The following is a 24,700-nucleotide window of genomic DNA, read 5'->3' as shown; positions in this document are numbered from 1 at the left end:
GCTTAAAAAACAGGAAGAAAACTCTACTTTGACTAAATATAATTTTGAAAGCCAAATTATATGGGGCGCCTGGGTGGCTCAGTCGGTTAAGCGTCCAACTTCAGCTCAGGTCACGATCTCATGGTCCGTGAGTTCGAACCCCACGTCGGGCTCTGGGTTGACGGCTCAGAGCCTGGAGCCTGCTTCCGATTCTGTGTCTCCCTCTCTCTCTGCCCCTCCCCATTCATGCTCTGTCTCTCTCTGTCTCAAAAATAAATAAAAACGTTAAAAAAAATTTTTTTTAAATGAAAGCCAAATTATAGCAAAGTGAAACGTAGAGCCAGAACCCTTGGATTTTTGCCATTTGAGAATTCCAGAAATATACCTCAAAAGCAATGGAACAAAGTCTCCTGGAGGAAGAGGAAGAAGAGCTAAAAGGGGAAAGAAAACAGGAAGAAGGAAAGTTAGTGTAAAGACAGTGGATGACCCATGACAAACGGTGTGGGAAAGCGTCAAGAGCTATCATCACATGGAAAGGGCCTCATGCTCTTTGCAAAGACACTTCTATATACTAGAGCACACTGCCACACTTCATTTGCAGGGTTCAAACACTTTTAGTTTTTTTCTGGCTAATTTCCATCTCCATATTATGTTTTTCTCATCTTTACACAAAGCAGTCACTTTTGACCACACATATTATAGAAAACTTCTGAATAAGAGTTACACTATCTACACAGGTAAGATCCTATTTGCCAGCTACGATCCTGTCTGTTTTTTCCACATTACCTTGGAATCCGCCACTTTATCCAGACCTAACTCCTGAATGACCCTGTTAATCCGCATATTTTTTTCATTAGTCGTCATAGTTGTTGGAAGCCGTAGAGCTGCTGAGAACTGTAAATTTTCTCTCACTGTCAGAGTGCCCATCACGACATCATCCTTAAAGCAAAATGGCATTTGAATAACACATATTAGGTCTTTTCTAATACCATCACCCTTAAGTACATGTAATGTAATCCACAAGAATAACACACTCAATTTAAAGTCCTAGCTAATGATGTATTTGCAATCATAAAAATGACAACAACTTCACATATAGACAGCTGAAAAAGCCTGATGGCATAATTTTCATTCTGTATCAGTACACCCAAAGAGACACAGGTCATTATGATTATTACCAGCAGACATGTCAGACTGCTTTATACAGGATTTACCAGAACATCTTTCTAAGCTCGAAGAAGGACAGGGGTGAAGGTAGGGCCAAAAGGGAATTCAGTAGTGTCTTATGGAAATGATAACTAGAATGGATACCAATGCCCTTACCATGGTTATATTCCAGATTCTCCCTGCCTTTTCATTTCACACTACTCTGAATCTTACGGGGGATTATGAAAAGCTGGTGGAAAGAAAACTGGTTCTATGAGTATGTCATATAGTCAGTTGGAAGTACACTAAACTATCAGCCAAGGTACTTGCCCACATAGAAATAGAAACAAGCTAAAAAAAATGCATAAATACTTACTTGTACCACATAACCTGAATTACATTTGAAATTGGCAGGTCGAGGTGCTCCATTTATCAAAACATCCCCAGATAATCCATGTGGATCTTTCCTTGCAGCTAAGACATCTAACAACCTATGAGAGGACATATACGTTGTGATTTTTCTCCAACTCAGGCTATATCTCTCGGCTCCACTGAATCCAAATTCTGCTCAAGTTAGAAAATTAACTGATCAAGAAATTCTATAGATTACCTAAAATTATATTTTTAAATTCTTACCTTCCCTTTTTTAGTATATGCTAAAATAAAGCCCAAAGACATGAAACCGAGGCACTGTTGGCTGATCCAGCACAGACTTCCGAAAGAACCTTCCAGGCTGTGACCTTGGGGGGTCTCAAGGCAAGCAATGTGCTCCTTTGTCTAAGACACAGGCCTTAACTTATGCCTTTGGCTCCATCTCCCCACTTTCTATTTTCTCCCTCCTTTCTCTCCCCATAGCTCAAATCATAGCCAATAGCTGTATGCTAATCATGTCCTGTTATCATGTCCTGTTAGTAAGCTGACCAAATAAGATTTCCCGGTCCTTGAGACAACCACAAGCTAGCACTATTGCACATTACCCACAGAGCCTAGAACCAGACTAGGTAGGCTGCAAATGCTCAACAAATACATGCTCACGTAAAAATAATCTTGAAAAGCACATTTAAGCTGCAAAGAAAAAGCTGACTTATATTATTATACTCACGAAGATTTGCCTCCACCTGTGGGTCCCAGAATGGCATTGAGGCCAGGTCTCATGATGCCACTGTAAACACAGAGACATACCAATTTAATGGCTTGTTTCAAAACTGGTTCTATTAATTTAGGGTCTGCATTTAATACACTCAATGAAAGTGATTAACAAAAAACAAGCACAAACCAACTCTTAAAAGAAAAAGACATTGAACTGTCAATTAACATAAGTCCCACATACAAACGATGTTAATCAATACTCAAGACATCTAAGAAAAATGGCTTGGGTCCCTCTAAAATCCTTTCACTTCTTCTCTAAATCATTTATATTTTTTGAAAAAGGACACAAGGAAGTTCAAGTTTCCTCAAAGTAGCAGAGTCTAGTGAAACATCTCTGTTAACATTTATCCCCCCAAACACAGTGTAAAGACCTTCAGTCTTAACTAATGTTCAGTGACATTATCTTCAAGTCACCTCATTTGCTACTTAGTCAAGTTCTACACAATTGACAAGTCAATGGACTTCTAGAATCCCCAGTAAGAGTGTTCTCACTGCTTAAATCTACTCAGACTAAAAAACAATATATCTGAAGTAGAAAGTCAATGGCTAGAATAAAGCACCTCACAGGTAAAACAAAAAACACATCACCCGTTCTTAACCCTCACAAATTTTTTACTAAATTAGAAATAGTAAAATATATATTCTCAATATGTATCATTTTCTTCCTTATAAAGTTTCAGGTAATTGGACTGGGAAATTCTCAGTGTAGAAGCGATAGATGCAACTTTCTGTAGGGGACAACTTAAGTTGTCACAACTGTAAAATGGCTGGTGGATGCTAGGGTGAAATGTAGCTTTCACTCTGTTACTCAACTATGGTGCCTTGCACAGAAACACTGCACAAATACAATGAGTTTGGTAAACTAGGAACAAGCTGTAGAACAGAAAAATCTCTTATTCTTTCAATGACCTCTTCTCCTCCCCCCATCCCCGAAAGTAAAAAGACATACTGGCTGAGTGAACTTTCAAGATGCATTTATCTGTAGCTCTTGATTCATCTTCTTTATTAATAGCTACCTAGTAACTGTTTCTAAAATGACCAGAAATAAGCTTGTCATTCACTAAGACTTCATTATCAGAAAAAATCTCCAGGTTTTAAAAATATTTACTCAAGTAAAGACCAACTAATCCTAAATGATTAGCCCAAAATTGAATGTGAATGCTCTAGGACAATTTTATAGGTCCCCAAGCTGGGCTTACTTTGGCACTAAACGCTAGCATTACAGAAAACAACAATAACATATAACCACAAACGCAAGAAAGAGTTCCAGTTGGGAGCAGTGGCTAATTCTCCCTCCATTCATTCAACACAATTATCCAGTGACTACTACGTATGTACAAGACACTCTTCTAGGACATGGGACAGAGAATAAAACAAAGTCCTAGGCCTCCTGGAGTTTACAGTCCAAGGGCCAGCAAAAGAGAGCTGGTCACCTGTTTTCTGTTTTCATAAACAAAGTATCATTGAAACAGAGCCACACTCATTCATTTACGTCCATGGCTGCTTTCACACTACAATGACAGAATTGACCAGTTGCAACACAGATGTATGGCCCATAAAGATGAAAATATTTACTATAAGGCCCTTTATAGAAAGTCTGTTGACGTTTGTTCTGGTTTATGGTCTACAATCCCCTTGTTTCCCCACCCTGCCCTCCACTCTACTATCATCCGTCCAAACTCATTTCCCACCCTTATTTACTGCTTTACAGCATGTATATGCAGGAAAATCTCCCTCACTGTATTGTAAAACTTTGTCAACAAGATGGTGCAATCTTGTGTCACCCCCCACCCCACCATAGCATGCAGCACAGTGGTACAATGGGTAGATCATTGAATACATCAAATGAAACCTAGCTAAAGGATTCATGTCACATCTATCACATTTTAGTGCATAATGGTTAATCCTCTGGTCTCATTGCATGAAGAGGTCCATGCCATTCCCACTGCTTGGAGCTACCTTCCCTCCCTACCTTATTCTACACACACACTCTTCACTCTCTCTCTCATTCCCCCAGGCCTCCAATTTAGGATTAGGGACTTTCATGGTATCTTCTAATCCCCCTATCTGTCCCTCTAAACAGTAAAGTCCTCTACTTGTATGAATCCACCATTAGACTAGAAGGTTTCTGGAACAGAGGACATAACTGTGTCACTAACATCTTATACAATGTCAAGCACCTCATAGACACTTAAAATTTATTGAATAAATGAGTCTCTACATTTTTATAAATGACAGTTACTTACAGGAAAGCTAAAAAAAAAAGTTTTCAATAAAAACAAATGTCAAAAGACACCTGGGAAGCTCAGTTGGTTAAGCGTCTGACTTTTGATTTCAGCTCAGGTCATGATCTCACAGTTCGTGAGACTGAGCCCCATGTCGGGCTCTGCATTGTCAGTTTGGGATTGTCTCTTTCACTCTCTTTGCCCCTCCCCCGCCCCCCACACATGTGCTCTTTCTCTTTTTTCTCTTGCAAAAATAAAAACAAACTTTAAAAAAATGTCAAGAAGTAGGAAAAACTTCTTGACAGCTGTAACAGAACACAGGCTGTGAAGGGAGATGGAAGGAACAGAGGTGACAGCTAGAGGGCAGGGTAATTACTTATATTAAGGAATAAGAAAAGTAAGCAAATCAGTAAGTATATTAAGGATAATGAGAACCAGGTTTTTTACTTTTTGAGATATTTTATAAAAATAGAAATGTAGAAAGAACCCTAGGTATAAGATTAGAATTGAAGGTATTACTGAGAAGTCATGAGTTTTAATCTATATACACAAATAGATATAGAAAGCTTTAGGTACATGTATAAGCACATGTGTGTGTGTGTGTGTGTGTGTGTGTGTGTGTGTATATATGTTCCCTAGGTCTACCCACTGAGAAGGCCTAGAAGCTATGACATCCCAATGGCAACGAACATTCCAAACACCCAGATCTTGGTTTATAAATACCATCCTCAATGAAAGGGAACAACAGCTAATTTCAGGTCTGAAGCAGGGTAAGTATTCAGGGAGTCTGAAACTTCTTGCTGTGCCAAGAAAATACTCAAATGAGAAAATATATCAAAAGAACAAGGTAAAAAAAGCAAAGGTCTCCCACTGACCCAATCAGGAACAGTAAGATTATCAAGAAGAATAATGATAATAATGCAATACTATTGAATGGTATTGAATATGAAATACATGAGTCTATACTGATATAAAGAAATGAATGAAGAAAGGAAGAATAGAGCTTTTTTTCTTTTAGTAGACTACAATCTAATCCATACTGAAGAGTTGGATGAAAACAGAAAAATCACCTTTTAATAACTATCATAGTGATTGTTACTGCTGACTTGGGAAGGAAGAATCAATGGGGGCTAAAGCTGGTGGGTTGAAGATTAATGAGGACTACAGTTTTGGAATAATGTCAGAGTATCTCCCCTCATAGTATTTATCAATTACAAAGTAGAAATGGTAACATTACGGCGGAAAAGGCTGGTAGACACCAACATGACCAAGTAATCAAGGTTCAAGGGTGAGACAGAAAAATACCAGGTTGGATGAGACAAAAGACACATGATGTGGTGGTTAGTTAAGTATGTTAAGGGCGTGGTTGACTGACAGTCCCTTAGCACCCACCACTGCATTCACTATGAGGCTGCACTTCCCCTGGGCTGCTCCAAAACAATGACTGAGTCGTTATATAAAAGAGGATCCTTATTTCTGGAAAACATACACCAAAGGAGTTAAGGATAATAAAACACCATATGGACAGCTTGCTTTTAGAAAAATACTAATGATAATGGGTATATGAAGAGTAAAAGTAATGAGCAAATGCAGTGAAATGTTAACAGGTGGGGCATCTGAGTAAAAAGTGCAAGGTTTAAGTTTACAATTATGTCAAAATAGGGTCACCTGAGTGGCTCAGTCAGTTAAGCATCTGACTTTGGCTCAGGTCATGATCTCACAGTTCATGAGTTCAAGCCCCACATCAGGCTCTTTGTTGACGGCTCAGAGCCTGCAACCTGCTTTGGATTCTGTTTCCCTCTCTCTCCGCCTCTCCCCCACTCAAGCTCTGTCTCTCTCTGTCTCTGAAAAATAAACCTCAAAACTTTTTTAAATTATGTCAAAATAAATTATAAATTTAAAAAATCCTGAAACAGTATAACAAATTTTCCTGGAGATTAAAAAATATCCACACATCTACTGGTATGGACCATTTTTTCCATAGATCTTCAACCTTCATGAAGGAAAGCCCAAATACTGGATATGGGGACAAACTAAGTGTAACAAAAAGGTTTTTCATGAGGAAGTAAAATCTTACCTTTTTGAATGCTAATAGTCAGATTTTGTTTTGTCTTCTTCCCCCCACAGAGGAAATCAGGTTCTAGTTACTTAGATCTACAAATGAGATTACAAAATGTCCAAAGGAAAAACAAAACTCAAGATTCTCATCAGATTTCTTGAAATACAGTTACTACTGTGAATGCTGGCAGTGCTATCAAACACAAATCAAAAATTAGGTTTATGGAAGCAATCTTTCCCCATCCCAGAAACTCTACGTAGTTGAAATCAACAGATAGGGGAAACATAAGAATCACCGAAGCAAAAACAGGGATGACCTTTCTCAGTGATCCCTAAACCAGACATGTGAGTAAACAAGGAAACCAATCCCACCTGTCCTTTTAACTATAAAATTATAAAGAATTACAAGATTTGACTGAGTTTTTATGAACCTAGTTCTGCACGCAAAGATGAACTCATCCATTGCTGAAATGCATACCAGTGAACATAAAACTTTATGAAGCCTTGAACAGATGACACTTTTACAGTACCAAGTTACTAAATCTAGTAGTTTTAAAACATAAGCAAGATAAATATATGCTTGCACAGCACGCATTTTAAATCTATTCAACTTGCACATATTCAGGTCCTTTGTTACCTTCCACTTAGCACAAAATCTGAAGTGACCAACATTTTCTTTTTTGACTATTAATTCTTTTAAGTTATTTATTTTTGAGAGAGAGAGAGCACAAGTGAGGGAGGGACAGAGACAGCGAGAGAGAGAATCCCAAGGAGGCTCCACATTGTCAGTGCAGAGCCGGTCATGTGGCTCAAACGCACAAACAGTGAGATCGTGGGCTGAGCTGAAATCAAGAGTTAGACACTCAATTGACTGAGCCATCCAGGCACCACATGACCAACATTTTCTTGATTATGATGTTCCACAAAAAAATTATCAGCTTTTCAGAAAGGAAACTTTGCATCTACCATTCCTCTCCTATTTTCCTACTCAGGGTTTCTCAACTAACACACAAAAGCAACAAGGAAGTAAGCTTGACAGTAGGTATTACTCCATGGACAAAGTTCTATCTAATCCTACAAAGCACCTGGCCTCCTGGTAACCCAGTCGATCTCAGATCCCCAGAGTTTCCCTGCCCACAGATAAAAGAGCCCAAAAAAGTTACTTTCTTTGTCTAGGAGTAGTTATTGCCCCTATTAAACAAACAAACAGACTATGCTGTCTGAGCATACCTAGGCTCACTCCCCCCTCCACAGACAGGAAAAAATCAAGCTCACTTCTGTAGACATCAGAAAAACATTAAAACCCTGATGGCTATCATTTGTGAAAGAGTAGAGATATCTGGGACCAACTAGATTCTACATAAATGCTCATTTTTCTCTCCCCACTCTACCGCCCACTCCACACAACATGATGCATTCGCCCTGGATGAAGAGAATGAAAACCATAGTTTTGTACTGATTTGGATTCTAAAATACAGTTAAATGTATTGATTTGGTTCCTAATTTCTCTAATCACTTTGGAATTCCACTGCATCACTTAAGCTAAGCCATAGTTGTCTTATATTTAAATAGACTCTGTCTGCCTGTGTAATGGGGAGAAGCATTAAGTAAATGGTACAAATTACTGTATAAATGGAACACTCATTTAAAACAAGTGTATTTGAAAACGAAAGTACTTTTACAATATACTGTCATTTCCACTACCTGGCTCTTGCATCTAGGACATAAAGGACATAAAGGACATAAGTACCGAAAAGTGTCTGGCTCATAAGGTACAATAGCAGGTCTTCTCTCTGTTCCACAGATGAGAAAACTAAAGTTCAGAGATGATAATTATATCCCCACAACCAAGAACCAGTAAATTATACAGCCATTCCCATTCAGTAAACCACAGGGTGTACCCAGAAATAATTAAACGACACATTAATTGTTCAGTTTCTCAAACAAAAGTTGATGCACATAGAGCAACCACTTTCCCAATTTGGCAGTTCCTTTAAAGTTAACCACACACCTAATATGTGATCCAACCACTTCACTCCAAGTTCAGCCACAAGAAATAAAAGCACGTGTCTGTATGTCTGTATAGAGTTGTACACAAACGTAATTCCTTTATTTGCAATAAGCAAAACTGTCAAGCTCACTGTAGGTCAATAAAGCTGTTTTAATACAAGTTCATGAACATACTTGATATTTGTTAATATTTCTTTCTCAACTGTTTTTCGACCAAGAAGAAAGCCACTCGTCACTTTTACTCGATAGTTGATGTTATGAAAACTTAACACAGCTACTTCGGTAAATGTCTTCAGGTCATTGGAGGTTGTCCCAGGGAGGTCACTGGTGTTTCTTCGTGACATTGGGATAAAAACTTCGTCATTACCGGAAGACATCTGGAGAGTTTCTGCCTTTCTGTAGAGGGAAAAGCAACAATAAGTTGATAGTCCAGATAAATCAGATTGTAAATACCAGTTAATAGTACACTTAAAACAAGTCATTTTGGTACACATTTCCAATTACAAAATAAATAAATCCTGGAAATGTAATATACAGCATGGTGTCTACAGATGATAACACTGCACAGTATGTTTGAAAGTTCTCATCACAAGAAAAAATATTGTGACTGTGATAGATGTTAACTAGACTTACAGTGATCATTTCACAATATAAATAAATATTAAATCATTATATTGTACACCTGAAACTAATGTAATGGTATTTGTCAATTTTATCTCTATTCAGAAAAATTAAAAATAGAGATCTAAATTTTTTAAAAGAACGTAAAATACCCGATTAATCCTTTTTTTACATGCTTAAGTAAAAATATTTTAGGTACAGTGGGTTCAATAAAATACACTATTAAACATGTTTTAAAAACAAGTCGATTTTAAACTACAATGCAATAAATAGTTCCATTTCCAATGAACAGGCTATATTGTGATAAGAACAACCATGGGACCTATTATTAGGGGGGCAGACACAACTCCAAATGCATAAACTTCAAGTAGTTGTTAATTAAACATCTAATAAGTAAATACAGACAATAAAAATTAATCAAAACTCATAAAACAGGAAAAAGATAAGTGGGAGTTAGACTTGCCTGGTTTGAAAATCATATTACGATACATCTGAAGATTAGGGGCAGACCATATGATTACCATCACCTGTTTTTGTTGTTTCATTTTGGGGTTCTTGACATAGTTATTATTATAAAAAGGGAGTTAATCCAGGCAGTCAGGGACAAGAGAAATTTCTCTGAATTTATTGCTCCAGACTCTATATCCCTGACTGTTATGCTCCCTCAATCAGCCAAGAAGAGAAGCTCCAAAACCGTTTGAGATGACATAATCATTTCCATGATGGGTGAACATATTTAAATTCTAGGAAGTTTTAGAATTAAGTATAAAAACTATTAATAAAATAAAACCAATAATGAAGCAGGTATAGAATTTAGAACAAAAACAGAGTATTAAGTTTATAAATGGAGTTTAGGGGCGCCTATGTGGCTCAGTTGGCTAAGCACCCAACTTTGGCCCAGGTCTTGATCTCGTGGTTTGTGGGTCTGAGCCTCACATTGGGCTCCTGTACTGACAGCTCAGAACCTGGAACCTGCTTCAGATTCTGTGTCTCCCTCTCTCTCTGCCCCTCCCCTGTTCATGCTCTGTCTCTCTCTGTCTCAAAAATAAATAAGCGTTAAAAAAAAAAAATTAAAAGATTTAGACTAAGAGTTAAGATGAACTTAACAGCTTGTGAACTAGGGTTTGAAATGTCAAATGACCATCAACTTAGTGTTCTGTTTTGTTTGTTAGAGTATAGTTGACATCCCAGTTTTAATTTTTAAAAATCAAAGTTATCAGGGCACCCGGGTGGCTCAGTCTCTTGAGCATCTGACTCTTGATTTCGGGTCAGGTTATGATTCTAGGGTTGTGGGACGGAGCCCCACATCAGGCTCATGCTGAGCATAGAGCCTGCTTAGGATTCTCAATCTCTCTCTCTCTCCCCACCCCACCTGCCCCTCTCCCCTGCTCACGCGCACTCTCTCTCTAAAAGAAAAATAAATTTAATTAATTAAATTAAAAAAAAATAAAAATGAAAGTTATCCATGAAGAACTTTCTCTCTGACTATGATGGAGCAGCTGTTCCAAACCAAGCATCCTCCAAAGAGAACATTGTAAAAGTAGATAAAATGTAACATATAACTATTTGAAGAGCTCTGTGTGATGAGAGTAACCAAAGCAGCCAGGACTTGCAGAACCAAAATCCTGGAAAGGAGAGAATGCAAAGGCAAACCCAGCATTCTGTGCCCTTTCCTCTCAAGGCAAATTGCAGACACATGGGAAAATTTCAGAAAAAAAAAAACAACAAAAAAACAGGCAGAAAGAAACTGCTAGAGGCTAAAAATCTGAGCAAATATTTAAGCAGCCAATGATAAAGAAAATTTTTAACTTTTAACATTTGTGGACCCTGCTCCTGGGCTCTCAGGGGAAGCTATACTTTACATTTCCCACCAAGGTCAAAATGACTTGGCAAAACCTCAAAGTATAGGCTCTATCTTTGCCTGGAGCACACATTGCATGTCTGCTTCATTGAAAAAACAACCAAAAAGGAACATCAAACATACAGATGGGAAAAACAAAAGAAACCTCTTGGTTCCCATAAGATTAAAATCATACAGCCTTGCACATGCTGAAAACATAAAACAAAGTCTGTAACTTTCTGGAATGCCCTTCATCATCATGATGTGTAACTCTTCATGTAAAAAAACATGTATAACACTGCACCAAATGTTCCTTCCCCAAAGCACTCTCTTCTTTGTCAAGATTATGTATCCTGGGCTATTGTGCTAACTTGGGCTCATCTTTCCTTTTCTCTTTAAAAATTTTAAAAAGATTTGTTCATTTTGCATCAATGTTGCTTGGCATAGAAGGACAGGATATTAGAGAAACTCTCGCAAGACCTCCGAGCAACTCAGGCGCTGGGTACCAGCACAGGTACCCCTGTGAACCCCCAGCACCTCATAGATATATCGGTTGAGTTCTCCTGATATCTGCACCTCCTCAATTTGAGTTGATGGTCCTGACTTTTATTCAAGCTGTTGAGAGTTACAGGAATGATCTGTAGGTGGGAATAACCTACAGGGGTTGGAATTGATGGGCTGGATGTTTTAATTTGGCATTATACTAATTGCTATACCTTCAGTGTAAGGCTTGAGTAAATTTTCTGGTTAGAAATATGAGACGCTGAATCACTCAGCTCTAAGCAGCAAGGGACATTTGCTACTTCTGGCCAAATGATCCTTTCAGATGACTGAAAGCCTGTAATGGAAGTGTCAGAGGATATTCCTCAAGACCTGCAGGGGTCCCATAGGAATGTTCCATCTAATAAGGTAATTAATGACTGGATGGTCCAGGGACACAGACATAAACACAGATCATCCAGTGCTCCCAGCCCCTTCGATGGTTTTTACCTCACTGAGAGAAATCCAGAGACATCAGAAGGTGTATCACGGTCCTTGGAAGTAACTCTCACAAGCAGCACCCTCTCAACCCACCACACTTGATATCCTTAGATCTTAGTCAAGCCTTATTCTACAAATAAAACTGAAACTAAAACGAATGGGGAACCATGCTTCAAAAGCCTAACACTGCTGGAAAACCAACAACCACCCACAGGAAACTCTGGCAAGCTGTACGTACAATACATGTGGAGCCTACACATGCAAGTGCTTACTAATGGGGAAATTTAAGGATAGCCTGAGTCTCAAATCCCAAATGGGGTTCTTCGACATGTCTGGATTAGTTTTCTTGTGTACACTATTAGAGAAAGCCAGCTATAAGACTAAGCAGCTAGAAACTAAGAAGCCATTTGGTGTAATCAGTGAACCCCTGGCTTTGGGGGAGGACCCAACGCTCACAAAGGTACTCTGGGCTTCATTCGGTTTGTTCGTTGCTGTAGCTTTTCCTATCTTTGGACAAAACCAAAACCATTTTGGTTTGGACAAAACCAAAACCATTTCTTACTGGAAATGGAAAATAACTAGTTAATGGATCCAGAAATTATCCTGCTGTCTTGCAATCAGATTTGTTTTAATAAAAGGAGGATATTTGGAAGTTGGGTCTTAGATGTCCTCTCCACAAATATTACTGAAACAGAGGCTAATTATGTGTGGACCTTGTTTGTGTAAATGTCTATACGCGTTACAGATGAGGTATTTTCTCTACCTCCAGTTGGTATTGCTAAAATTAATCTGTAAAGGAGTTCTATTTAATTAGTTTAAAAGCAAGAGCTCTAGAAACTGGGCATTCTAAAACTCAGAAAGATAAAAATAACTCAAATGCTTTTCAAGTTCACATGATCTGGAATAAAATTCCCTACACTCTGTCTTTTACATTACTCCATAATAAAGATGCCTCACAGCAAGGAACCCAAGTGATGGGCCAAAGAAATAAGGATAGACAAAGACTTAAGACACCTGACCCACTTCTCAATAGTCAAAAAAATGAAGAAAAAGGGAGCAAGACAGGCAAACACCGCAAATCCTAAAAACACCTCTTAAACACAAACACCAGGACCAATGCCCAACCAACCCACTGCCTGCTCCTCCACCTCCTCCAGTGGCCTGAAAAGCAACCAGAGAAAAAAAGCCGGTTTTGCAGGAGGAAAATACAGGAGACGGAGATAAAGTAACGTTAGTCCAAACTTTGACTATGCGTCTGACCTCGCCAGCAGCACTCCTGCTGCCTCCTCCCCGTCCTGTTACTGTACCACCATCCGGGTCTCTCACACAGGCGGCTCCTATACCACGGCCTCGTGCGCTATCCACTCCTGCTCATCCTACCGTCACTGTCGAGGAGCACAAAGCACCGCAAGCTATTGGGCCCCCTCCTTATGAAGGTCCAAACTGGAGCAGCTCCCAAATCAGCATGAAGAGGCCCGAGGGCTCCCTTGGACTTAAACCACTCACTTGAGACTTCCCCACAGGAGCCCCAGGTAAAACTGACAGTGGGGAACAGGAACAAACTGATTGACTTTTAAGTGAACACAGGTGCAACGTATTCAGTATTAAAGCTAACTCAAGGTGGCTGCTTTAATTAAAATAGACACGTTTTTGCAGTTATCAATATAAAATGTAATAATCAGCTTCTATTCTACCTGAATTTATTCAATTCGTGTTCTATCTGTTGCAATTTGTCAGCAAAAATAACTTAAAATGCTATTGGATTTTGTCCCATGAAGTTCTCATGGGTAATTGTTAAAAGCAAATAGGTTAAATACATAAAAAGGTTTATAGCTTTCAAAATCTCTTGTAAGTTAAAACTTTTGCTAGGCTAAATGAAAAATTGGGTTGAATTCATTGGGTATCTAATTTTCCAAATAAGATAAAATCCAGAAACATTTATTACTAAACAAGGCTTTTCTGCTTTTGTATTATTACCGAGAAACTAAAAATACTTAGATCTGCTGCTAAATGATTTTATCCTTTATTGAAAATTATACTGTGAAAAAAACACGTTTCCAAAAACTATGAAATGTGTTCATAAATTTGCCAATGTAAAGAATTCTAGTGTAACAGTTCAAAATCCTAACTACTTAGTTTTCACTGAAGACTAAGGTTTCTAAGAGTGAAAATTCTGCTAAATGTAATGGAGACTGCTGGAAATGACAAAGAAAGCAACTCTGTATGTAGGAAAGTAGAAGATGTGCAAGAAAGATATAAGGAATGAGAATACATTTTTGTTGAGGAAAAAAAATAATTTTGTCCTAAAATAAGACTGATTGTTTTACAGAGGGAAAGCTTACGACAAAGTCTAAAAGAAAAGGAAAGTTGTAGAAGGTCTGTGAAGGGGAAAAGAATTTGATGCATGGTCAGGAATGACTATGATCAGAATAAACAAGTTTAAAAGTAAACTTGGATAGAAAATGAACAACAAACAAAACCTAAAAACAGCAGAAGGAAGAACATAATAAAGATTAGAGCAGACAGAAATGATATAGAAACTAAAAAAACAATAGAATGAGCTGATTCTTTAAAAAAAATAATAAAATTGGTAAACCTCTAGCCACACTTATCAACAAAAAAAGAGAAAGGACTCAAATAAATAAAATCACAAATGAGAGAGGAGAAATAACAACCAACACCACATAAATACAATTATAAGAGAACATTATGAAAAATTGTATGCCACCAAATTGGACTACCTAGAAGAAATGGATAAATTCCTAGAAATGCATAAACTACCAAAATGGAACAGGAAGAAATAGAAAATTTGAACAGACCTGATAACCAGCAAAGAAACTGCATCAGTAATCAAAAATCTCCCAACAAACAAAAGTCCCAGATCAGGCTTCACAGGCAAATACTACCAAACATTCAAAGAAGAGTTAATACCTATTCTTCTCAAACTATTCCAAAAAATAGAAAAGGAAAGAAAACTTCCAAATTCATTCTATGAGGCCAGCATGACCCTGAAACCAAAACCAGATAAAGGCACCACACAAAAAAGAGAACTACAGGACAATTTCCCTGATGAACATAGATGCAAAAATATTCAACAAAATACTATCAAACCAAATTCAACAATACATTAAAAAAATCATTCCCACATCAAGTGGGATTTATTCCTGATGGTTCACTATTTGCAGATCAATCAACATGATACATCACATCAATAAAAGAAAAGATAAGAACTGTATAATCATTTTAATAGGCACAGAAAAAGCATTTGGCAAAGTACAACAGCCATTCATGAGAAAAACTCCCAACAAAGTATAGGGATAGTGGGAACATACCTCAACATCGTAAAAGCAATATACAAAAAACCCACAGCTAACATACTCAATGGAGAAAAACTGAGACCTTTTCCCCTATGATCAATAACAAGACAAGGATGTCCAACTCTCACCACTTTTTTTTCAACATAGTACTGGAAATCCTTGCCACAACAGCAGACAACAAAAAGAAATAAAAAGCATCCAAATCTGTAAAGAAGAAGTTAAACTTTTACTATTGTCAGATGACATGATGCTGTATATAGAAAAACAAAAGACTCTACCAAAAAACTGCTAGAAGTAGTACATGAATTCAGTAAAATCACAGGACACAAAACCAATGTGCAGAAATCTGTTGCATTTCTATACACCAATAATTAAGCAACAGAAAGAGAAATTTAAAAAACAATGCTATTTACAAGTATCCATTAATTGGTGAATGGATAAAGATGTTATATATATATATATATATATATATATATATATATATACACACACACACACACACACACACACGCACACTGGAATATTATTCAGCCATAAAAAGAATGAAATCTTACCATTTGCAATGACATGGATGAAACTAGAGAGTTTCATGCTAAGCAAAATAAGTCCGAAAAAGACAAATACCATAGGTTTTCACTCATATGTAGAATTTAAGAAACCAAACAAATGAGCAACGGGGAAAAAGAGAGAGACAAATCAAGAAACAGACTCTTCACTAGAGAGAACAAACTGATATTGACCAGAGGAGAGAAGGCTAGGGAGGATGGATTAAATAGGTGATGGGCACTTGTGATGAGCAGTGGGTGATGTATAGAATTGTTGAATCACTACACTGTATACTTGAAACTAATATAATACTAGATGCTTAGCTAACTGGAATTGAAATAAAAACCTAAAATGAAAAAAAGTACACCAGTATAAAATTAAAATTTGGTTTTTCTCTCTGTTAAAAAGATAAGACTTACTTAGATTATTGATCTGCTCTTGATAAGAAATTACAACATTTTTTTTCTTTATCTGCTTAGAAAAACAAGGGTTTCTATATTTGTTTTTATCAGGTCTCTAATTACCTAAGAAAACTAAAACTTGTCAATACTAAAGGAGCTGAGTTTTGCTAAGAATTATATAACCTTCTATAGAATCTTAGTGCCATTTTGGTTAAAACTTAAAACTTAAGTTTTGTAATGATCTGTAATCCTATTTAGGCATGTGCTTTCGAACTTTTTGATATTTTTAACAAACTTCCCAAAACTTTAAATTCTAAATAAAGTTTTTCACAAAAACTTTAGCCTTGTTTATTTGGTATGTTAAGTTACATGGGAAGCACTGGCAAACAAATAATGATAAACCTTCTTAGATTGTATTATGTGGGTAAATGCTATATAACTGTTCCAGAAATTATAGAAAATTCCTAAAGTTTTAATATGTCCTGGTATAATGTCAAAACTTCAAATTCCAATTATTGAAACATTAAACTGTTATGTGTCACAAAAATAACTGGATTTCCTTGTCAACTGTATTACAATGAACTTTCATCAGATCTTTAACCGTCTCCATCTTTGAGTCTTTTGTCATTTATAGTTATTGTCTGATGCTCTTACAAAATTTGTTTCATCTTCAAGGAGATTCACAAAAAGGACTTTTGACAAATATAGTTTTCTGATACTCTTAAGATCACAAAACTAAACTAAGAATTTCCAGGACTAACCAAAAAAACTGCACTCAAACAAAACAGAAATTAATAACATGGGACTAAGTGAATTAAGAAAAAATGATTATAGTTTTTACAACTCTAGTTTAAAACTGCTGGTTCTCTGCTCTTCCAGATTTAAGGAAACTTCTTCTCTTAAAATATCTATGATTTACAAAAATATGATAAAATATTCCTTTGTGAACACATAAAAACATTTATCTTTTCTCCCTACCTGAACCCTCCAGAATTTAGAAACTCTCAATAATTATTCTTGCTTTCATGGCAATTATAATTATTTGCAAAAGTACAATAAGAATCTGTTCTCCTTGTTACAGGACACCATTGGAAACACTGGTTATATTACCAAGGTTCTGACTGGAATGTCATATTGAGAGACACATGTGTAGACTCAGATATGACCAGACAGCTTTAAGGAACTGAAATTGACTTTATGGAGCCAAAAAGCCCCTAGGAGGTGTTGGCCTGATACCGTGCTTACAGAGTTCCCAGCAGCTTTACCAGGCGAGTAAAGAATATCACTTCCTGACAGAAGCACGAACCTCAGGAAATGTGGGGGACCTCAAGAAGACAGGAATTCACGCAAATCTATAGGTATTATAGTAGAATCTTATGGCAAGTATTTGGTTTCACTCTTGGCCTTAAAAAATGTTAAAGGTTCAAACTGAAATTCATTACAAAAGTTCCAACAAAACAGGTTTAAAAGAATCTATATATTCAATTACTATTCCTGCTATAAATACCTATGTAAATACTTAGGTAAATAATTAGGCCAAGTTTGTCAAAACTGGACTTACTTTACAAACAAATTAGTCTTTATTGGGCTATTTCTGACAGGAATGAAGGTGACTTTAGAGAAAAAGGTTATATTTCAAAAACACACCTTTATAGATGTTAGTTTCTAGTTCTGATTAATTATCTTTGAGGGTTTGCTGTTTGCCTATAAAACTGGGCTGGATCCTGAATTCTGGTTTCTTTGACTATCTGGCTATTTGGAGCTATCTCTCCAAACTAAGGTTTCCTATCTTCTCCCATTCTTTTATCTTAAAATCATTAAGAACTAAAACTGCCCTTCTTCCTGAAGTCCTGCAAACTGAAGCTGAACAACTTATGATAAACTTTAGAGAAATTGCCATATATATATATAGACAATATTAGTGCCTTTGCTCTATGGGCCACTCAAAAGGATCACCAGAGACATGTTAACTATAAAGCAGAAAAACCCATCAGGTTTCTGCTGCCTGCTTCCATTCCATTTCTGTATGTTGATTTTGTATCCTGTGACTTTATTGAATTTGTGTATCAGTTCTGGCAAATTTTTATCAGAATCTTTTGGATTTTCTATATAGTGTCATGCCATCTGCAAATAGTGACAGTTGTACTTCTTCCTTATCAATCTGGATGCCTGTTATATCTTTTTGTTGCCTGATTGATGAGACTAGGACTTCCAGGACTAAGTAACAGTGGTGAGAGTGGACATCCCTGTCTTGTTCCTGACCTTAGAGGAAAAGCTCTCAGTATTTTTCCATTGAGTATGATATTACCTGTGGGTTTTTTGTATATGGCCTTTATGATGTTGAGGTATGTTCCCTCTATCCCTACTTTGCTGAGGGTTTTTATCAAGAATGGATGCTGTACTGTATCAGATGCCTTTTCTGCATCACTTGAGAGGATCATATGGTTCTTATCCTTTCTTTTATTAATGTGGTATATCCAGTTGATTTATTTGCAAAAATTGAACCACTTTGCAACCCAGGAATAAATCCCACTTGATTGTGGTGAATGATTCTTTTAATGTACTGTCAGATTCAATTTGCTAGTATTTTGTTGAGAATTTTTGCATCCATGTTAATCAGGGATATTGGCCTGTAGTTCTCTCTTTTAGTGGACAAATTAGATTTTAAACTAAAGACTGTCACAAGAGATGAAAAAGGGCATTATATCATAATAAAGGGGACAATCCAAGAAGATCTAACAATGATAAATGTTTATGCCCCCATCTTGAAAGAACCCAAATATATAAAACAATTAATAACAAACATAAAGGAATTCACTGATTATAATACAATAATAGTAGGGGACTTTCACACCCGACTTACAGCAATGGATCATCTAAGCAGAAAATCAACAAGGAAACAATGGCTTTGAATGACACACCAGACCAGATGGACTTAACAGATACATTTAGAACATTCCCTCCTAAAGCAGCAGAATACACATTCTTTTCAAAAGCACATGGGACATTCTCCAGAATAGATCATATATTAACTTCCAAATCAGGCCTCAACAAAAAGATTGAGATCATACCATAGATATTTTCTAACCATAACGCCATGAAACTTGAAGTCAACCACGTGAAAAATTTTGGAAAGACCACAAACACATACAGGTTAACAACATCCTACTGAATAATGAATGGGTTAGCCAGGAAATTAAAGAAGAAATTTTTTAAAAATGCATGGAAACAAATGAAAATGAAAACACAATGGTCCAAAACTTTTGGAATGCAGCAAAGGAGGTCATTAGAGAGAAGTACATAGCAATACGAGCCTACCTCACAAAGTAAGAAAAATCTCAAACAACCTGACCTTACATCTAAAGCTAGAAAAGAACAACAAATGAAGCCCAAAACCAGCAGAATAAGGGAAAAAATAAAGATTAGAACATAAGTGATATTTAGAAACCAAAAACAAACAAAAAACAGTAGAACAGTTCAATGAAACCAGGAGCTGATTCTTTGAAAAAATTAATAAAATTGATAAACACATATCAAAAAGAAGAGAAAGGACCCAAATAAATAAAATCATGAATGAGAGAGAAATCACAACCAATACCACAGAAATACAAACAATTATAAGAAAATATTATGAAAATTATATGCCAACAAATTGGGCAATCTGGAAGAAATGGGTAAATTCCTAGAAATATATAAACTACCAAAACTGAAACAGGAAGAAATAGAAATATTTGAACAGACCGATAACCAGCAAAGAAATTGTATCAGTAATCAAAACTCTTCTAACAAACAAAAGTCCAGGGTCAGATGACTTCACAGAGGAATTCTACCAAGCATTTAAAAAAGAATCAATACCTATTCTTCTCAACTAGTCCAAAAAATATAAATGGAGGAAAACTTCCAAACTCATTCTGAGGCCAGCATTACCCTGATTCCAAAGCCAAATGAAGACTCTCTGAAATTTTTAAAAAGGTTTGTTCATTTTGTGTTAATAGCTCCCAGGGCTAAGAAGGTAAACTTTGGAGTTGCAAGTTATCAGCTGGAATCCCCAAGCTTTTCAGGTCCCAGGAAGGCTATGCCGCAGGAATACAGGCAACCCAGAAATAAACCAACTTCTCCTGATCCATTCATACTTGATTTGTCTGCAAGGAGAAAGTTAAATCCGCTCTGAAAGACATCATCATCCAAATTTTCAATAAAAAATTACCAGACATGCCAGTAAACAGAACCTAATGTTCTAACAACAAGAAAATAGAAATAGACCCACAGGTAATGCAGACTAGAATCATCAGATGGTGACATTAAAATAACTGAGTAATATGTTTAAGAAAATGAATAAAAAGATATTATCACCAAAGAACCAGAATCTATATCGAAAACAAAAAAATCAATAGATGAGTTTAATAACAGTTTAGACACAGATTAGAAACGAGAATTAGTGGAATTGGTAGACTCGTATGCAGCAAACATCTAGTTTGAAACATGGATGAAAATTATCAATATGGTGTGTGTGGGGGGGGGGGGTCCTCCAGACTGAAAAAGATGAAACCTACATAAAAGAGTCTAAGAAATATATGGGATATGATGAAAACGGTCTGGCATACATGTAACTAGAGACCTCAAAGTGGAAAAACTGTAGTAGAATCAACATTTTAAGAAATACTAACCATGTATTTTCTAAAACTGATGAGGTTCTCAAGCCACAAACTGAAGAAGCTCGAGGAACATCAAAGCAGGATAAATAAAAGAAAACCAACCTGGGCATATCATAGTAAAAACAAAGGAATAGCTGAGTAATTGTTTCTGCACCCAGAATCTGCTCTACTGTCATCACATTTATAACACTCCATTCAATTTTGGTAACTGGTAAAGTAGGAAAACACCTAAAGACTGACACTCAGGAAATTAAAGGTAAATAGCTTAGTTTTAATCTATGAACACAATGAATGGTAATAATTAGCCAAAATCCTATTCTCTTAAAGCAGTGAAAGCAAAGGTATAAGGTACAAGTAATCTATAAACTTTACATCTTGACTTTATAAACTTCTTAAGCTATCTCCCCAAGTCTTCAGAAGCCAAAATATGCCAGTTCTAATGCCAGCAATCACTTCTACAGTCGTCCTCATTTAATGTTTAGCACTGAGGAAGCCGCTAATCCTTTCCTAAGACTCATTAAGACAATCAAATAACATACCAAATCTAAATAGGACATTGGCTCAAGATGGAAATTTGTAAGAGATTTTTTGAGATTTTTCTACTAATAAAAGGCACCAACTGGAACTAAAGTGCCCAAGAAAGATCATCTATGCCCATACAAGGCAGATAGTTAAAACTTATCAATACAATCACATTTTAGAAGGGTGTGCATACAGAGCGCCTTCATTGTGATAGGATTAAGTTTGTGATTCACACTGTCTAGAAGCTGCTCGGTTCCTCATTAGGATTCCAACAATCTTCCTCAGAGAGACGGCTTGGCTTCAGAAATTCTCCTGAGTCACAAATCAAGAGATTAGACAGGTATAACCTAGGCATACCATCCAGCTAAAGCACATCACACACACACACACACACACACACACACACACACACACACAAAACAACAAACTTTTTATTTCTAACACCATTTGGAACAATGCATTACTCCAAGATGAAACAAAAAATATATAGTAATGATCATAAAATAAAGAAAATACAACAACCTCACTAACATATTAAATTCAAAGTGCTGGGTCTCCAGTTAATATCATACACTGAGTTTAGATGGGTCACCAAAAGAAACTGCTTCCAAGTAAACATTAATATTTCCCTATGTTCAGAAGCTTTCTGAGCATATGTGTTGCTACCAGTGAATTAGCCTTATCTTCTTTTATATACAAAAAACAACCTAAATCACCTCTAGATTTCCTTATCACAAAAATCGTCTTCCCAACTTGCTGCTGCTTCCTTTCTTCCAGAGCATCTGCTGGTCCTAATTGGGTTCTTATCCCTTTCTGTGTCCTAGACCCACTGCAAAAACATTTATTAAGCTGCAATTTTAACAATATTTTAATTCTGTTCTGAAATTCGTCTGCAAATACCTTAACGTAACATTGAAACCAGTGATTTAATAAACAAGAGGCATGTATACATTACTGTGCAAAAAAATAAGCCTTACACATTTATGTCTATATATGATATTTGTAAAGTCAGTTTCCCAAGGCCCATAGAACTAAAGTGTGCACACAGCACATACACACACATCACCATATTCAAATCAAATGGATTTATATTAAGTGTGAAATTAGATGATATAAAATTTACAACCGGATACACAAAATATGAATTGAATTATAAATACACTGTTGATAATGGGTATAACAATATAATAAAAATAAAAGAAGTATCCAAATGGCTTAAAAATTCACCTGAACCCAGCCTACTCTGTTATCTGGCTTGATTATGTCCCTTAGCCAGGTGGAAAAGCTCTTTCACACATGACTGAGGGGCTTTAATGAGATTCTTTCCCACTTTTCAGCTGTCCCTTTTCTGGCGGTTTACCTATGTCATCTTTACTCTCTTCTTATGGTTTTCCAACTGGTGAAGCCACATTTTTACTTTTTTAAAAAGTTTAAACAGTGTCCTGCCATAGATGCTGGCATATCTATTATAAGAATGATAACCTGCATTTAAAATACCATTCTTCTCTATTTTACTCTTCACTACACTCATAATCTGATAGTCTACTATAAGCGGAATGCATAACACAATGGAAACTGCACATAGATAAGAAAAGCACACAAGTTAATTCTAAAGTTCTCAGCCAGACACCTGTCCACAGTCATAACTATTGCTCATGCTGGGAAGAGCCAGAGTAGCCTCAGGTCAAGAATTCAGTGCTGTCCTCTTACATTTTTTTCCTAGGGATAATACTAGTAAATGGAGAGTTTTCAACTCTGCCTCATAGGCATAAGGACATGCTATCTAAGCACATACCTCCTGCAAACATTTACTATAATGCCAAGAGATTAAATCCTGACAAGGAGTTAGGAGTCTCAAGTCACTGTCAGGTGATCATTACAAAACTTATGAATGGACAGAAAGCAGAAGCTAGCAGAGTATTGAGCACTGTTAGAAAGGGAACTTAAAATCTGAATTTTAACTTCCATAAATTATCCCTTGCATTTCGAAAGTATCAATCAATGGATTTTAATGTTATCTGATTTGACACATCCACTTTGAACCATCCAATGTTGACACTATATTCAGGTCCAAAGGCTACTCAGTAACAGAGAGTTAGAATCAGATCGCTGAAGTCTTCAGGACAAGGAAACAATCCCAGTCTGGCACCCTAGGCCCCCACAGCATCACAGCAGAGTGATGTGGGAAACATGGCATGAAGGACAAGATCAGCCAGAGAGGAAGAGACCCCATCATGGAAGGTCTGTACAACCAATTAGACCCCACTGAGGCCTTAGAAGCAGGACTACAGATCTAGCTATGTTTTTAAATGACCACTCTGGCAGCACTGTGTGGCAAATGCAGCAGCAAGGGCCATTAGGTGGCTAGTGCAGAAACTAGGTAAAACATAGTTGGACAAGGAGATGAGCTGGGTAATGACAGAGGGGACATCAAAAACTCAAAGACTCGGGGCGCCTGCGTGGCTCAGTCAGTTAAGTGTCCAACTTGGGCTCAGGTCATGATCTCGTGGTCTGTGGGTTTGAGCCCCACATCAGGCTCCGTGCTGGCCGCTCACAGCCTGGAGCCTGCTTCAGATTCTGTGTCTCCCTCTCTCTCTGCCCCTCTGCCACTCACACTCTGTCTCTCTCTCTCAAAAATAAATAAACATTAAAAATTTTTTAAAAAATTTAAAAAAACCTCAAAGACTCTTTTCCAATGCAGTTAAGTTTTAGGTGTCTGTGAGATATCTGAGAGAGAGATAGCTACCTTTGGTTAAAAACAGAGCCAGGAGCACCTGGCTGGGTCAGCTGGTACAGCATGTGACTCTGGATCTCGGAGTTATGGGTTTGAGCCCCACATTGGGTATAGAGATTATTTAAAAATAAAATCTTTAAAAAACCCTGAGAACCATAAATAAGACTTGTGGATGACAACCCCCCACCCCCAGTGTCTTGGGGTCTTCATCATGCAATAATGTATTATTCTTTTATTTTTTAACAAAACGCTACAGACCCACATTTGACTGAGCATCCAAATATAAACTGTTTTCCAAGAGGCATTTATGCATTGACACTGTCATACACTATTGTAAAGTTTAGGATATTGGCAGCTACAGTGAATTTTTAGCCCCTTGACCTTCTCTCCCCTAATGATCTTGTCCTTCCTACTATCTTAGTCCTGCATGCTCCCAACACTGGCACTGTCTTCACATCCACCTATCTTTCTCATCTTTTATCCATCTCCTATCTTTCTGGCGCACTGCCTCTACTT

At 37.0% G+C, this 24,700-nt stretch overlaps 1 protein-coding gene across 6 annotated transcripts in view; it reads right to left on the bottom strand.

Annotated features, from left to right (window-relative positions):
* The window catches only part of ABCG2 (ATP binding cassette subfamily G member 2 (Junior blood group)), a 141,569-nt gene that overhangs the window by 33,947 nt on the left and 82,922 nt on the right, over positions 1 to 24,700 (bottom strand). For 4 of the 6 annotated variants that reach the window (XM_053217140.1, XM_015073634.3, XM_027060581.2 and 1 more), the window contains 4 exons: positions 8,742 to 8,963; positions 2,228 to 2,287; positions 1,502 to 1,616; positions 766 to 918 (listed from right to left, as the gene is read on the bottom strand). In XM_053217140.1, the coding sequence (XP_053073115.1) occupies positions 766 to 918; positions 1,502 to 1,616; positions 2,228 to 2,287; positions 8,742 to 8,944 (531 nt within the window). In that variant the 5' untranslated portion in view covers positions 8,945 to 8,963. Of the gene's footprint in view, positions 1 to 765; positions 919 to 1,501; positions 1,617 to 2,227; positions 2,288 to 8,307; positions 8,351 to 8,741; positions 8,964 to 24,700 lie in introns of those variants that run through there. The other 2 variants (XM_027060591.2, XM_053217141.1) reach the window with 2 other exon arrangements.

The sequence above is a fragment of the Acinonyx jubatus genome, chromosome B1 (genome assembly GCF_027475565.1).
Source record: "Acinonyx jubatus isolate Ajub_Pintada_27869175 chromosome B1, VMU_Ajub_asm_v1.0, whole genome shotgun sequence".
In the NCBI taxonomy this organism is placed as follows: domain Eukaryota; kingdom Metazoa; phylum Chordata; class Mammalia; order Carnivora; family Felidae; genus Acinonyx; species Acinonyx jubatus.
The sequence above is the reverse complement of the archived record's forward strand: the minus strand, read 5'-3'. Positions and strand labels throughout refer to the sequence as shown.